Source organism: Podarcis cretensis, assembly GCF_951804945.1.
Source record: "Podarcis cretensis genome assembly, chromosome: 13".
NCBI lineage: Eukaryota > Metazoa > Chordata > Lepidosauria > Squamata > Lacertidae > Podarcis > Podarcis cretensis.
In genome coordinates this window covers 10,076,302-10,093,618 of record NC_137182.1, presented here as the reverse complement: position 1 = coordinate 10,093,618, position 17,317 = coordinate 10,076,302, and the positions used below count along the sequence as shown (strand labels likewise).

The following is a 17,317-nucleotide window of genomic DNA, read 5'->3' as shown; positions in this document are numbered from 1 at the left end:
ATGGACTGCAAGAAGATCAAATCTATCCATTCTGAAGGAAATCAGCCCTGAGTGCTCACTGGAAGGACAGATCCTGAAGCTGAGGCTCCAGTACTCTGGCCACCTCATGAGAAGACTCTCTGGAAAAGACCCTGATGTTGGGAAAGATTGAGGGCACAAGGAGAAGGGGATGACAGAGGACGAGGTGGTTGGACAGTGCTTTCAAAGCTACCAGCATGAGTTTGACCAAACTGCGGGAGGCGGTGGAAGACAGGAGTGCCTGGCGTGCTCTGGTCCAGGGGGTCATGAAGAGTCGGACATGACTAAACAACAACAGCCTCCAGCAGCAGCGAGTTCCGCCGTTTAACTACCGTATTTTTCGCTCTATAAGACGCACCAGACCACAAGACGCACCTAGTTTTTGGAGGAGGAAAATAAGAAAAAATATATTCTGAATCTCAGAAGCCAGAACAGCAAGAGGGATCGCTGTGCAGTGAAAGCAGCAATCCCTCTTGCTGTTCTGGCTTCTGGGATAGCTGCGCAGCCTGCATTCGCTCCATAAGACGCACACACATTTCCCCTTACTTTTTGGGAGGGGAAAAAGTGAGTCTTATAGAGCAAAAAATACGGTATTCACTGAGGACATCGGAGAGAACGTTCTGGCGGCCAGTGCCCTTTGACTGTGGAACGGTCTCCCTCGGGAGGTGATGGGCTCTTCCCCTTCCCAGGAGGTTTTTCAGCAGACGTTGGATCGTCGTCTGTCAGGGATGCTTTCCTTGAGATGCCTGCTAGAAGACCCTTGGGGTCCCTTCCGCCTCTACGATGCTATAATTCTATGGTGTCCACTGTTCGATAGGTGGCAGTAGGCAAGGCTTGCTGCTCGTCTAAAGCATAGGATTATAGAATCGCAGAATTAGAAGGGACGCTGAGATTAAGATTCTCATGCTCTACAGCAGGGGTCAGCAGCCTTTTTCAGCTGTGGGCCTTCGACTGTCCCTCAGACCTTGTGGGGGGCCGAACTATATTTTGGAAAAAAATTATGAACGAATTCCTATGCCCCACAATTAACCCAGAGATGCATTTTAAATAAAAGGACACATTCTGCTCATGTAAAAACACGCTGATTCCCGGACCATCCACAGGCTGGATTTAAAAGGCGATTGGGCCGCATCTGGCCCCCAGGCCTTAGGTTGCCTACCCCTGCTCTACAGGCTGAGCTGTTTTGTTGAACCTTTGAGTCGCAGTACCTAGAAAACAAAAGACCTAAGATTATAGAATTATAGAGTTCGAAGGGACCCCAAGCAATGCTGAAATCCTGGGTTGGCTCCAAGCAGCTGGTTAACAGCCCTGGCCCACTGTGGCTCCGATATTGACAGGAAAATGGTTGACTCGAAAAAGAAAAAAACCATTACCAAAATGGATGTTAAATTCACATTGGTAATGGGTTTTTGGGCTTTTCCCCAAGAAGCTGAAGGATGAGAAGTCAGCGTATGTTGAGGAACGTCAACTGGCAGAAGACATGAGGCAGGTGATGGAAGTTAGAAGCGCTAGACTGTACAGTTGCCCACTACAGAAAACGGTAGGTGCTTGATTATTTCCATTCCTGCTAGCAAAATCCACTTGGGTCTCAGTGTGCGAAAGAAAAGCACTGCAAAGCTGGAAGAAAACCCTATGTGAAATCCTGAACAGCCACTGCTACTCCATGTGGATAATACTGAACTAGATCTGACTCAGTGTTAGAAACACACATATATATAAGCTAATCGCCAAATAGCACCTTAAACCTGGGTTATGGCTGCCACAACAGAATGTCTAGGCACCATTCCCTCACCCAACCAAGGGATTTATTTTTATTTTTCATTTCATTTCTATACTGCATTATAAAGGGGGGGGGGATCTCAAAGTGGTTTACAAGACAATAAATCATCAAACAAAAGAGTCCACAGTAAAGGAAATTCAAACTTCAAGGAAAATATTTCAGATCCTTCTCTAAGTGACATTTTGCTTTCCCCATATTTATCTACTTGATTTAAACAGCTGCCCCATCGCAGGAGGACGCCTGGAAGGCAGTGCGGTGTGGTGGCTAGTGTTGGACTAGGACAGGGGTAGGCAACCTAAGGCCCCGGGGGCCGGATGCGGCCCAATCGCCTTCTCAATCTGGCCCGCGGGCGGTCCAGGAATCAGCGTGTTTTTACATGAGTAGAATGTGTCCTTTTATTTAAAATGCATCTCTGGGTTATTTGTGGGGCCTGCCTGGTGTTTTTACATGAGCGGAATGTGTGCTTTTACTTAAAATGCATCTCTGGGCTATTTGTGGGGCACAGGAATTCATTACAGTGGTACCTCGGGTTAAGTACTTAATTCGTTCTGGATTAATTAGTTCGTTTCAGGTTTAAGAACCAGAAACTGTTCTTAACCTGAAGCACCACTTTAGCTAATGGGGCCTCTCACTGCTGCCGCACCGCCAGAGCACAATTTCTGTTCTCATCCTGAAGCAAAGTTCTTAATCTGAGAAACTATTTCTGGGTTAGCAGAGTCTGTAACCTGAAGCGTATGTAACCCAAGGTACCACTGTACTTTGTTCCTAACATCAGCCTCCATACCCGAGGGCTGAAAAGTGAGCAATGTGACAATTTTTTAAAAAAGGAAACCACAAGGTCTGAAGGACAGTGGACCGGCCCACAGCTGAAAAAGTTTGCTGACCCCTGGACTAGGACCCGGGAGATCAGTGTTCAAATCCCCACTAAGGCATGAAAGGCACTGAGTGACACCTTGGGCCAACTGCAGCCTTTTAACCTACCTCACAGGGCTCTCGTTGGGATTAACGGAGGAGGAAGGTGAACTATGTACTCCTTGAAGGTGGGATATAAATGCAATAAGCAAGCTCTTCCTGCTTTGTTGCTGAAGAAAGCTGGAGGGGCCAGCCAGCCTAGCATCCAGAGATCTCTACATCCATAGATCTTGTTGCTTTCAGCCAGAGAAATGCAGAATCTATGAATGACTCACAAGAGAGCTGCAGTGAACACACATTGACTTGTACAAGTCAGACTAATGGGCCACCTGGCCTCTAGTCTCACCTAACTGGCTGTGGGTTAAACCACAGAGCCTAGGGCTTGCCGATCAGAAGGTCGGCGGTTCGAATCCCTGCGACGGGGTGAGATCCCGTTGCTCGGTCCCTGCTCCTGCCAACCTAGCAGTTCAAAAGCACGTCAAAGTGCAAGTAGATAAATAGGTACAGCTCCGGCGGGAAGGTAAACGGCATTTCCATGCGCTGCTCTGGTTCGCCAGAAGCGGGTTAGTCATGCTGGCCACATGACCCAGACGCTGAACGCCGGCTCTCTCGGCCAGTAAAGCAAAATAAGCACTGCAACCCCAGAGTCGGCCATGATTGGGCCTAATGGTCAGGGGTCCCTTTACCTTTAACTGGCAACAGCTCCAAGGTTTCAAACAGATCGGGCACTGAACCTGGGACCTTCGCCATGCACCAAGCCATGGGCCCTCTGCTGGAATGCAAAAGACTTTTATCATCACTGCGCAAAACAACCAGCTGTCTGCTGAACTAGCCGCTTGTGACAAATAGAACACCACTGAGTGGTACAGTTCAGGGATAGTTTCACCTCTTCATCAGCTGCCTGCATGAACCGGACCTCAAGATAAAGGTAAAGGTAAAGGTACCCCTGCCCGTACGGGCCAGTCTTGACAGACTCTGGGGTTGGTGCGCCCATCTCACTCAAGAGGCCGGGGGCCAGCGCTGTCCGGAGACACTTCCGGGTCACGTGGCCAGCGTGACAAAGCTGCATCTGGCGAGCCAGCGCAGCACACGGAAACGCCGTTTACCTTCCCGCCAGTAAGCGGTCCCTATTTATCTACTTGCACCCGGGGGTGCTTTCGAACTGCTAGGTTGGCAGGCGCTGGGACCGAGCAGCGGGAGTGCACCCCGCCGCGGGGATTCGAACCACCGACCTTCCGATCGGCAAGCCCTAGGTGCTGAGGCTTTTACCCACAGCGCCACCCGCGTCCCGGACCTCAAGATAGAATATACAAATTCAGTTTGAAAATTTCAACTTTTCCGTAAGTGACAGGCTTACGGTGAAGCAGCAGCAGTGGAAGAATAGCCTTCGCCTTAGAGAGTGAGAAGCGGAACAAGAGAATTCAACAGCAAAGGCAATAGATAGTGCAGTACATGTGATTTGATAAGTTATGCTTAATGCCCTACAATAAAGACTCTGCTCTTCTGCTGGCATAAAAGATCTAGTAGGTTTAGAAAGGGCCATGGGTTCAGCATGCGTGATGGACAATTACAACTGTGTCAACGTGCATATATTTTCACAGCAGCTACAACACAAAGAATTTTGACATGCAGATTGACAGCTTAAGATGCAAGTTGTTGCAAGGTGCAGAATCCACTGCTAGTTAAATTATCAGATCAACAGCAATTTTGGGATCAACAACACTGGCACGATTGCCTTTCCATGTAGATAACTGCCACGGAGGAACACCAATTCCACTGAGAAGAGAATTCGGGACCATTGATGAATGCTGCAGACATCAGTAGTTTATTGGTATGTTTAGTCAAAACACATTCAAAAATGGAAACTTAAAAAGTAAATACTTTCCACCTGCAACAATTAAACTAGATTCTACTAGCATATAATGCTCAACACATTACAGCAATAAAGATGGTAGTCCACTGTGTTGCATACCTACTAAAGCCAAAAGATGGTTAAAGCAAGTTTGTTGAAATAGGACTGCAATTATAGCAATACTACCCCATTGTCAACAAATCAGCAGTTTATAACAGGTCAAAGGAGATCTGTTGCTTTTTTCTTCTAGAGGTACAGTTATTGAAAGGAGGGACAAGAACACTATGAGTCCACAGTACAATAGGCGAACAGTCACCATGTAAACTTCTGTGTATGCTTCCAATATTGTTAATTCATGGCATTTAAAGAAGCCGGCCGGATAGCTGAATGGCTCAGTAGCTCCTCTAATTGTCAGTTACGTATTTTTCTGATTATTTCTCCAGTGCCATTTGCCTTTTAAGAGTTTTTTTTTTAAAGATCGCAGGGCAATACCATAGCACTAAAAAAAAAAAAAAAGTCAAGGAACACAAAACACTGGTAAGCAAACCGCTTGCTGAGAAGAGCAGTTTAAAGAAAGGCTTTCATCTTAAAGGTTTATGTTTTGTGGTGAGGCAATTCAAGTACATTTTCCAGGCATCATCTGAAAATGAAACAGTTCAACACAATACACCCCCCGCAAATATAACCATGGAAAGAGAGAAATGTGTCCCAGAAAGTGTATGAAAATAGTGCAAGACTTACCGTCAAACATGGAAGACCTCAATTATTATTATTATTATTATTGGGGGGGGGGGAGAAAATGATGCAAACTCACTCCCCCTCCCCCTTAACACAGAGGCAAGATTTTCCACATTCATAGGAAACAGCAAATGGTCACTTTTAACCAAATGCTCTTTGCATTAGGCATTTTTGTTACATTAAAACAAGTGAGGTCTTCCATGCTTAGAGCAGCTCTGAGTGGTCACATATTTTTGCCTCCCCTCCTCAAGAGTAATCCCGAGGCTTACTGAGCTGTCCAGCGTGAAGCCGGGGGAGCATCGTTTTGCTACATTTGCAGTTTTCTGGAATGTGCGGTCTATGCAAACAGGAACCTGGAAACAGCAAACCTCTCACCAAAATTCAAGACGCTCTAAAAAAAAAATCCAAATACACAAGAGGAGGTCCTACCTCCATGTACAAATCTGAGCCGTGTGGGCATCAAAGTCGCTTTGAGGTTGTGCAAAATGGGTGACGACAGTTCAAAACCCGGAAATAGCAATTACTTTGAGCTATTCTCCTGCCCCGTGAAAATTGCAGTATCCTTGAGTGTAACAAGTTTTATGTTAAATATGCTTATCCGAAGTATACTTGAAACAAAGGTACGTGCTTGATTAACTTTGGACTTGTCTATGCAAGAATGCACACACGCTTTCACAACTCCGTTTCTGTTAAAAATGCAGCCATTTCTTTCCTCCCTCCTTCAAAGGCTTCAGAAACATGTCAACTGCAGAGCTAGGCAAATAATATTCCAGTAACCTTTACCGATTTAAAGATACTGCAATTTTTATACAATGATTTTATAAACATTTTTTTTTTTACAGCTGTTAAAAGTTTTGCAGCACAGCCATTCATACCACTATACTGTACAAAATCACCAGCAACACTGGAATGATGTATTTAATAGAAGGCACCATTCATGCTTATTACATTACCAGAGACCTCAATACAGTAGAGACAATTTTTCACTGTACACTGCTTACAGAAAGGGGAAAGGGGAGAAGGAGTGTATTGAGCGGTTAGCCATCCCTGTTCTGGAGAAAGGCGGGGGAGCTCATTAAATCCTTTTTTTAAAAAAAAACAAAAACCAAACTTGTTTTGTATTCAGGACTATGATTTTTGAAGTTTTTACATCTGTGTTTACAGCTAAATGGTTTCCTTCTGGAACATACTTGTAGTCTCGTTAAGGTTTGTGTGTGTGTACATATATTGGTCAGAGCAAAGCAGAGCAGATGCCTGCATCGTTTCACAAGCTACTTTTTCCTTGCTGCTTTCAGCAGATGTCAACGTAAAAGGAGTCAAATACCCATTAGTGCGCTTTTTGAGTTCATAAAAACGTGAGTTTTTTGGAGCCAAGTGTTCTATAAGGGGAAAAAAGGGTAAGCTTCTCCAATTGCAAAGATTGCACTAGTTGCGTTTCCAACAGTAATAGGCAGAAACAGTAACACTTACACAAAATGTGTAGCAGGAGGGTGCTTTTTGTTTTGTTTTGTTTTACTGAAAGGACCTTAACTCAAATTAGGCACGCCCTTGTCCTTTTTTTTTTTTTAAGTTGCTGCTGCAGAAAGTTTAAATGGTCATTTCTCAGTCCTTAATCTCCAAGTCTAAGTTATACGTTAACAGTGTGACTTCTTTGTGAAATTGGGGAAAGAACGTCCACCTCAATTTAACTGGTAACCAAAGGATGTTTCTCACATCAAAGAAATGATCAAAAAGGCTGTGTTACATTCCAAAGCCAGAAAATTAACAAGAATGCAAACACGACGAATAATGTATCACTGCCAAGACTGCCTGCCAACATTTGGGTCTTCAACGACGTTGACCTGTGAACCGGCCTTCCATCTGCCCAGTTCCTCTTCCGGAGCCAAGTTTGTGGGCCATGCCACCCCTTAGAGGAGGCCCTCTTCCGTCGCGGTCTCGCATCATTCCACCACCCACAATGCCACGTGGGCCCCCTGGACCTCGGTCGTTGCGCCGGATATCTCTGCGGTCATCGCCACCACCTCGGGTCTCCCTTTCACGAGCAGCTCTGGTCTTTTTTTCTTCTACGTTCAAGCGCACTTCACCACGAAACATAACAGGCTTGAAAGGGCAGGGAGGGAGGGAGAAGATTAAAGTGTTAATACCAAAAGCTTAGCTAGTTTTATAGTGTCCAAAGAGGTTCATTAGCTCACTTAGCAGAACATATGCAGAAGGCTCCCAGAGTGGCTGGATATAATCATCATCATCATCTCCATGTCATGAATGCAACATTAGAGCACTGAGTGTGCATAGCTAACCTAACTGCTGACAGAACAGATCAGATCAGATCAGACCAGATCAGAACGCATCATTTCTTTAGAGCGTGTCAATCACAATGCTAGTTAGTATTCAGGTGTCTTATCATTAGCAATTCTTATTACTGTTATCTTGCTAGCTACAATACACAGACCCAGTGGACGTTATTTTGCACCACCTGTGACAAGGTTGTTTGTATGGATGGCAGAAATCTATAACAATAATAAATTTTATTTATACCCCGCCCTTCCCAGCCAAGACTGGGCTCAGGGCGGCTAACAACCAATAATAAAAACAAGTTAAAATACAACTTTAAAAACAAGATTAAATACAACGTTAAAACATTAAAATGCAGCCTCTTCACAGGAGGAGAAAGGAAAAAAGAAAGAGGGGGAGGGGATCAAATTGACTCCAAACCAAAGGCCAGGTGGAACGACTCTGTCTTACAGGCCCTGCGGAAAGAAATCAGATCCTGAAGGGCCCTGGTCTCATGAGACAGAGCGTTCCATCAGGCTGGAGCAAGTGTCGAAAAGGCCCTGGCTCTGGTTGAGGCTAATATAACTTCCTTAGGGCCCGGGACCTCTATGGCGTTGCTATTTATGGACCTTAAGGTCCTCTGTGGGGCATACCGGGAGAGGCGGTCGCATAGGTACGAGGGTCCTAGGCCGTGAAGGGCTTTAAAGGTTAAAACTAGCACCTTAAATCTGACCTTGTACTCCACTGGGAGCCAGTGCAGCTGGAAAAGCCCTGGGTGAATATTCTCCCATGGCAGAGACCCCGTGAGGCAGAAGCTGCCATACTTTGAACATTCCTTACAAAACTCCACTTTAGAAGCAATGCATATTCTTAGTTATCCCAGATCACTCCTTTCTTCAGGTCTAGGAATCTGGGTGCAAGGACGGCCAATTCTCAATTGAGCTGATTATCCAAACACAGTAAGCAACTGGCCATTTAAAAAAAATAAATTACAAGAATATGACTTCCCGTTAGGGTCTGTCAGCCAGAACTCAGTTCTGGCACCTCTCAGGTATGTGCCATTCCCATTCTAAGAGAACGAGGGAGGTGTTCGTCGTGAGTTCTGGCACCTCTTTTTTCTAGAAAAATAGCACTGCTTCCTGTTATCTTGAAATATTGTGAAGTTATTCTCTTGCCACTTTCTACTGTACACAGTAATTCTGTATGCGTTCTCATCAACCGTTTTGTGCCGCATCTAAAGTTATGCCCTCAAATCTCTATCCTGATTCACTTCTTTCAAGAGGGGTAATTTTCAGTAATAACACTTTGCAATTTAGAATACTCTCGGTATTCAATGGTGTCGCAAACAAATAGCTGTGATCTATTTTCGGATAGGAGAGGATTATTTTCACTATTACATTAACTAGGGACTGGTTTACACTGCACTTTGCCTCTCATCAGTTCAGCTATCACTTGCTATGCATTAACTGTGACCTCTTCATAAACCTTCAATTCAAATCCTTCTTCTAATTGAGGTCTGGATTGCAGAGTTAGGGAGATTCCTGTTTGTTTGTTTTAAAGCCACTACAATAAATGTGCAGTGGGGAGGAAGGAGAGGAAGTTCAAAACTTGTTCCTGGACTTCACTGTGAAGTATTGATCTACAAAAGGCAGGCAAGTGCCATCTGAACAGGACTACAGCCAGATCCTCACCCTGTTGAGATTACACTCCTTCTGAGCTGCAGATATGTGGGATTGTTACCATATTTTTCGCTCTATAGGACGCACTTTTCCCCCTCCAAAAATGAAGGGGAAATTTGTGTGCGTCCTATGGAGCGAACGCAGGCTTTCTCTGAAGCCTGGAGAGCGAGAGGGGTCGGTGCGCTATCTGCAAGCCTATCTGCAAGCCTTCGGAGCAGCCTGAAGCCCAGGGAGCGCAGCGGGAGTTGGCGCTGCACTCCCCGGGCTTCAAGCAGCTATCCGCAAGCCTTCGGAGCGCGGTGGGAGTTCCTGCCAGGCTCCGAAGGGTTGCTGATAGCTGCCTGTTCTGGGGGCTGGGGTCGGGGGAAGCTCGGGCTTCCCCCGTCCCCAGCCCCACAAGCTCCGGGAGCGGCGGTGAGGTTGTGTGCAATCTTGCCGCCGCTCCTGGACCTGTTTTGGGGGCTGGGATCGGGGGAAGCTCGGGCTTCCCCCGCCCCAGCCCCGCGGCTAAAAACGAAGCCGCGCGCAACCTCTCCCGGCTGGAGAGGTTGTGCCTGGCTAAAGAGGAAGCCAAGACAGCCAGCGGGATGGATCCTGCTCGGTGTCTTAGCTTCTTTCCTCTTTGGGGCTGGGGGGGGGAATAATTTTTTTTCTTTATCCCCCCCCCCCCAAATCTAGGTGCGCCCTATGGAGCGAAAAACACGGTACACGTCACATGTCTGTTTACATTCCAGCACAGATTGCTGGCATGAGCAGAACTTCTGCTCTGTATTGCTTTTCTCTTTCTCTTTCTCCAAGAAGAACAACAAGGAGAGAGGCCATGTTTTTCTTTGTCCTGATTTATGTATAATAAATGCACAGCTTAGTATCGTATGCATGCCTCGGGCCTGATTCTGTTGTGTGATTGCTGAGTAATGTGTGCTCAAGCATGTACTGCAACTTGAGTCACAGAAGCACGTCGGAGAAGGGTAACTGATGGATCTCCACAGGGGCAAGGCTGAGAGGGGAGACAGCCGAGCCAGTTGGCTTTTCATCCCCCGGTTCCGACACTCCCCACCCTCCTGACAAAATGGACTCTTATCACTTCAGGCTGCAGGTGGGAAATAGCATTATTAAGCTTTTTCCACACAGAACACTTGCCTACAAAAAAACCCCCCATAGCACCTAAAGGAGAAAGGCTTTTAAGCCAGGTCTTTCATTGTCTTATTCCTGGTTCACAGAAATCCATTGATGGATGAATGTGAAGTGGGTGGGGACTTACAAAAGTCTAAGACAGCAGAATTCAATGTGTCATAATGAAAACAGAATCTAACACTAGTTTATCACATGGTGACTAGATTACTTACTTTTGCCAATAAAATCTTCTGAACTGGCTCAGAGTCATCAAACACCACAAAGCCAAAGTTTGGGAGTTTTCCTCCAACACCTTTAGTATTGATGCGAAGTTCCACAACATTCCCAAAGCCTGTGAAAGCAGGGTGTAGATGGTTATGGGGAAATGTATAACACCTATTAAACAGCAAGTCAGTTTACTCAGAAGGCAATTTCAGCAATGCTAATTAGAGAGGTAACTTAATATGTGACTAGCAAGAATCCCCACCACCTCAAGCTTCACTTATGTGTCACTTACTCATGAAAAACTCTTTCAGTTCATTCTCGTCAATATCATGTGGTAAATTGCCAACGAAGAGCTGATGACTATCCGGATAGCGAATTATTCTTCGATTGTCTGATTCGTTTTGATCCATATCTCCTCGACCTGCATTCATACAAAACCAGGACGCAAACAGCAGTCAGCTTACAAACACATGGAATGCTTCTGCTGGCGAGAATGAACTCTGTATTCAATCCCATGTTCAGTTCTATTTCATAAAATGGATGCTGTCATTGCTTATTATCTGTTGTAACCAGGAATGTCAAAATTTGGCCAGGGACTTCACAGTTAGGAGAAAACGAAGCCTAAAAGGTTTAAGGGGAGGCAAGAGAGAAACCTAACAGGTATCAGCGACTAGAAACTTATCCTGGATTCTATTCTCTTTCTGGCAGGCTAAAAGGTTAGGAGAGAAAGTTGAAGTAACATTATATATATATACAGTGGTACCTCTGGATGTGAACGCAACCCGCGTCTGCGCGGGTCGCAATTCGCCACGTCTGCACATGTGCGTGACGTCATTCTGAGTGTCTGCGCATGTGCGAGCGGCGAAACCCAGAAGTAACCCATTCCGTTACTTCCGGGTCACCGTGGGACGCAACTGGAAAAGATTTAACCTGAAGCATCTTTAACCCGAGGTATGACTGTATATAGGGACACGGGTGGCGCTGTGGGTAAAACCTCAGTGCCTAGGACTTGCCGATCGTATGGTCGGCGGTTCGAATCCCCGCGGCGGGGTGAGCTCCCGTCTTCCGGTCCCAGCTCCTGCCCACCTAGCAGTTCGAAAGCACCCCTAAGTGCAAGTAGATAAATAGGTACCGCTTTATAGCGGGAAGGTAAACGGCGTTTCCGTGTGCTGCGCTGGTGCTGGCTCGCCAGAGCAGCTTCGTCATGCTGGCCACGTGATCCAGAAGTGTCTCCGGACAGCGCTGGCCCCCAGCCTCTTAAGTGAAATGGGCGCACAACCCTAGAGTTGGACACGACTGGCCCGTACGGGCAGGGGTACCTTTACCTTATGACTGTATATATATACATGGGGGGGGGGAGGGAGAGAGACGAGGGAATTAAAAAGAGCAAATATAGAGCCCTGAAGTACTATAAAAGGGGCTGGAGCACTGTGGAAGTTAGAGAGCACACTTGGAAGACTGCAAATGGAACTAGAAGGGGAACTCTAGCAGAAATGGAAATGCCTATTTATTAACTTAAGATAGGTAAATAGTCAAGTTCAGATTTAGCTGGATGTGTTTTCTTCTTGTTCTTATAGGAAAAGAGGTGGACTTTTTTTAAGAACTTATTTTCAGAAACTGTTCACTTGTTACTTTGCAAAAGCCTTTGGGGAAAACCTCTCTCCCCCTCTCTCTGTGTTTATGTGTGTAATTGTCATGTACCTTCAAGGCCATAAGGGCCTTTCACATTCAAATTTAAAGCTAGAGGACTTAGGGTAGGCCACAGAATCATAGGATTGTGGAGTTGGAAGGGTCCCAGAGAGTCATCGAGTCCAACTCCCGGCAATGCAAGAATCTCAACTAAAGCATCCATAACAGATGGCCACCCAACCTGTCAAACCAGGTGAACAACCTGATTTTCTAAGGAAAACCCAGAAAACCCACTGTAAGCCAAATTTGCAATACTGGTGCTTGGATTTTCTTACCTGGTCTGGGGCCCCTTGAGGGAAAGCCTGTCCGCTCCCGCGGACGCTGTTCACGCACACGAGGAGGTTGAGACTGGGTTTCAGGTTTTGCTTCTACTCTTTGCTGGAACGAGAAAAGGCACGGTTAGCAAAAATTCTAAAGATAACTTGGACAGCCGAAGCAGAGCAACTCAAATGCAGAATAAAGCTGTTGGGGTTTTTTGTTTTGTTTTGTTTTGTTTTGTAGTTGGAAAAACATTCCACTTATGAATTCCTCTGTACCAATCCAGGACTGTAGGGCTTACTTTTTGTTATAAAACAAAAAAGTTGAGTTCTGAACTACATCTTATTCAGACTAGCTAAGGCCCAAAGCACTCGTGGTGATGAGGGTTTTCAAGGGACAGCCCCTGGCAACCCTGAAAAGCCCCCCCCCCAAAGGTGAGGGGCCTTCTTAAGCACCATGCCATGAGAGCTACTACAGTGGTGCCCTGCAAGACGAATACCTTGCAAGACGGAAAACCCGCTAGACGAAAGGGTTTTCCGTTTTGGAGGTGCTTCACAAAACGAATTTCCTACGGGCTTGCTTCGCAAGAACAAAATGTCTTGCGAGTTCCTGCGGGTTTTTCCCCCCTCCCCCCCTTTTTCTAAGCCGCTAAGCCGCTTATCAGCTGATCCGCTAAGCCGCTTAACAGCTGATCCGCTAAGCCGCTTATCAGCTGATCCGCTAAGCCCCATAGCCGCTAATAGCGCTAATCCGCTAATGGGCTTGCTTCGCAAGAAGAAATAACCGCAAGACGAAGAGACTCGCGGAACGGATTCTTTTCATCTTGCGAGGCACCACTGTATCAAAGAGCAGCTTAAGCTCTGGAAGAGCTGAGAAGCAGAGCTCCCCCCATTGGCTCTGCTGCAAAAGGCTAGCTGCATCAGGCCTTCTCTTCCCTCAGCTGTCATCTGTGGACAGCCATTTCATCAGGGTGCCTTGGTGGGAGAGACAGGAAGCCGGGTTTACGTCATCTGCTTTGCTGGAGGCCAAGCTCCATCAGGCACCTCCTGCCACTGAACTAAGCCAGCTGGTCAATATAGGAACAACTGCCGAGAAATTGGGGCCTGGGTTTCGAATTTTATATTCCTCTTCCCCCCTCATCCCTTTCCCCTTGTGTGCTGTATCTTTATTGTTAGACTGTAAATCTTGGGAGTATAGGGAGGCAGGTGGCGCTGTGGGTTAAACCACTGAGCCTAGGACTTGCCGATCAGAAGGTTGGCCGTTCGAATCCCTGCGACGGGGTGAGCTCCCGTTGCTCAGTCCCTGCTCCTGCCCACCTAGCAGTTCGAAAGCACGTCAAAGTGCAAGTAGATAAATAGGTCCTTCCGGCGGGAAGGTAAACGGCGTTTCCGTGCACTGCTCTGGTTCGCCAGAAGTGGCTTAGTCATGCTGGCCACATGACCCGGAAGCTGTACACTGGCTCCCTTGGCCAATAAAGCGAGATGAGCGCCCCAACCCCAGAGTCATCCGCGACTGGACCTAATGGTCAGGGGTCCCTTTACCTTTTAAAGCTAGGTAGTGTTTGTTTTTAAATGGATTTATTATTGTTATTTATTTCTACAAGCCAATACCTCCCTCTTATTTCTCAATGACCCAACTTTGGCTCCATTCCTGTTGGTATTCAGTGTTGATGACAATAAAACATGTGGGTCCTTTCTACACTAACTAACCAACCCTACCGACTCATTAGTGGGAGAGGCCATGTCCAGGCCAACTTGAGTAAAATATTTTGAGGAGTGGGCAGGTAATCCCCACCCCACATAATAAATCACTTGACATGACAGACACACACCATTTGAATGGCAGTGCCCATCAATTTTGGGAGGGGGGTGACCCCCTCAAATATTTTATGACATGGGCATAGGAGCCAACTCTTATGCCCATGTCAATGGATGGTTTTACACACAATGATTTTAACACTCGGGAAAACTATACATCTTATATACACTGCCAGCAATGTTTTACTGTAAAGGTTTTCAACCTTTTTGAGTCCACGGCTCTCTTGACAAACTACATTCTACCTGTAGCACCCCTGTGGGGCTCACCCCTTGCCTGAAGAGCTGGAGGCCCCTCACCCTTTTTCAAACACCCTTCCTTGTGGAGTGTTCCCTCAGCCTCCTCTCCCCTCTCCTTGGGAGTCCTCTAGGCAGCCGCTGATGCTGCCCCTGATCTCTGAGCTGCCCCCAAAGAGAAGTGCCTCTTTGCATTGCTCCATAGGGGCGTGGGTCTGTCCATTTCCAACAGCAAGGGCTGGCGGACTGGCTGGCTGGGCTCCCTGAACTGCTTGCTTGCTTGCTTGCTCCGAGGCCGCCTCAGCTCCTGGCAACCAGCACCCCCTGGCCAGCCCCAGAGGCATCATTCGCTTGCGGAGCTAGTAGCCAGGGCTGCTGCAACAAACAGCTGTGCAAGCCTTGGGGAGGCAGAGACATGAGAGGACATCAGAGGAGAGGGGGAAGGAAAGAGGGACAGAGGCCAGTGTTGCTCGTGGCAGCCCTGACCATCATTCAAGGCACCCCAAGGTGCCACAGCACACTGGTTGAAAACCACTGCCCTGTTCATTTCAACTAAGCTTGCAACAGTGGGCTGTGTCAAAGGGTCTGATTATGCTGCTAGTGTGACATCTTTAAATGTCTACTACCAGAGCTGGGTTCTTCACCTTACCTCTTGGTATGGTAGCTGTGTTTACACAGATTTGCTAAGTTTTTTTTTAGGGGAAAGCAGCAGCATTGTGCTTAAACCTATCTCCGTGTCCTCCACGAAACATTCTCTAGTAATTTTAAGGTGCAGAAAGATGAACTCAACTACAGTGGTGCCTCGCAAGACGAAAAGAATCCGTTCCGTGATTCTCTTCGTCTAGCGGTTTTTTCGTCTTGCGAAGCAAGCCCATTGACAGCTTAGCAGATTAGCGCTATTAGCGGTCTAGCGGCTTTTAGCGATCAGCTGATAAGCGGCTTAGCGGCTTAGGAAAAGGGCGGAAAAAGCGGGGGGGGGGGGGGGGGAAACGCGGGAACTCGCAAGACATTTTCGTCTTGCGAAGCAACCCCATAGAGAAATTCGTTCTGCGGAGTGCCTCCAAAACGGAAAATCTTTTCGTTTAGCGGGTTTTCCGTCTTGCGGGGCACCACTGTACCTTTTCAACTACCCATGGCTCACTCTGGGATAATCTGTTAAGAGGGAGAGTAGAAGACCCTTAACTGCTATAATCAGCTCTAAACTATTGTACAAACCTGCTTAATGTTTGACTGTATCATTTATTTTGCATATGAATGGAATGTTTCTTGGGGGTGGGGGTATATAGGGATTGTTTATTATATGTATTTTTTGAAACAGAAAAATAGAGAAGTTTTTTGTTTTAAAGAAAGTATCCTGAATATTGAAATATGCACACATACACTTCTCAGATTTTCAAAATACGGTTCAAACGAAAGTGTGGATGATCCCCAAGGGATCCCTTCTACACCTTTGTTCCAGACAACTTATATATCACACTGCCATAAACATTCTGGAAATAGGAGTAACAATAGTACTGGTAAGCAGGGCTTTTTTCAGCCGGAAGTTGCCAGAGCTCAGTTCCAGCACCTCTCAGGTGGGCACCACTGCCATTATAAGAGAACAAGGGAGGCGTTCATGGCAAGTTCCAGCACCTCTTTCTCTAGAAAAACATCACTGCTGGTAAGAAATGAATGAACCAGTCTACAAAACAGTCATAAGTTGGTACAGGGTGCTGGGATATATATTAAGCAGCCAATTGGCATAATTCGAGGAATTGTAACTTGCTTTGTTAGCGAAGCAGTTTGTAGATGTAAACAAGCAGACAATCTAAGGTGTTCACAGACTGGTTACCTGTGAGACTGGTGCTTTAACATGGGGTGGAATTCCAGAGGAAGAAACAGTACCACTAGGAGGCAGGTTTTTACTGGTCACTGAAGCCCAAGAGAAAGCCTGCAGGAAATGCAACAAACCTGGGCTGCTCATCATGGAAAACCACGGACATTTCTTATGGGAAAACTAGACCAATAGAAAGATTTGTTCTACGGCAAGACAGTCTCAGAATTAAGTGCAATCATAATACGATGCCAGCAGTATAGATTGTGAATGTTTTTACCATTTTAGTTATCTATTCGTTTCAACAGGTCATGTTGAAGGCTGCAATCCTATACTCACTTAACCGGGGGTGAAAGAGAGGGCAGTTATGCATGAGTAAGTTTTTCATGCTTTATCCTTATTTGGGGGCTACTACAGACTTAATATTCCCAGAGACTGGAAACAGGAAAAGGGTAGGGCACTATCCACAACCCTTTTGCTCTCAGGACCAAATTCCCTCACACTTTCCCTGTCAGTCTTAACTGTGGTAGCATGCAACATCATTTTTGACATTAGCTGCAATCAGGACCAACCAGGGTCTTCCCTAACTAGAAGAAGAAGAAGAAGAGTTTGGATTTGATATCCCGCTCGCTTTATCACTACCCGAAGGAGTCTCAAAGCGGCTAACATTCTCCTTTCCCTTCCTCCCCCACAACAAACACTCTGTGAGGTGAGTGGGGCTGAGAGACTTCAGAGAAGTGTGACTGGCCCAAGGTCACCCAGCAGCTGCATGTGGAGGAGCGGGGAATCGAACCCGGTTCACCAGATTACGAGTCTACCGCTCTTAACCACTACACCACACTGGCTCTCAGGACCACACTAGGATCTCTCCCCCCTAGAAAAGAAAGTTCTGTTTAGAGATGCTACTGGGTTCTGTTC

The 17,317-nt window shown here is 46.5% G+C and overlaps 1 protein-coding gene across 1 annotated transcript in view; it reads right to left on the bottom strand.

Moving 5' to 3' along the window:
* Positions 1 to 4,512: 4,512 nt before the first annotated feature.
* The window catches only part of G3BP2 (G3BP stress granule assembly factor 2), a 39,246-nt gene continuing 26,441 nt past the window's right edge, over positions 4,513 to 17,317 (bottom strand). The window contains exons 8-12 of the mRNA XM_079949748.1: positions 16,418 to 16,516; positions 12,553 to 12,655; positions 10,881 to 11,009; positions 10,597 to 10,715; positions 4,513 to 7,400 (exon numbers count right to left, since the gene is read on the bottom strand). Of these exons, the coding sequence (XP_079805874.1) occupies positions 7,128 to 7,400; positions 10,597 to 10,715; positions 10,881 to 11,009; positions 12,553 to 12,655; positions 16,418 to 16,516 (723 nt within the window). The 3' untranslated portion in view covers positions 4,513 to 7,127. The remainder of the gene's footprint in view (positions 7,401 to 10,596; positions 10,716 to 10,880; positions 11,010 to 12,552; positions 12,656 to 16,417; positions 16,517 to 17,317) is intronic.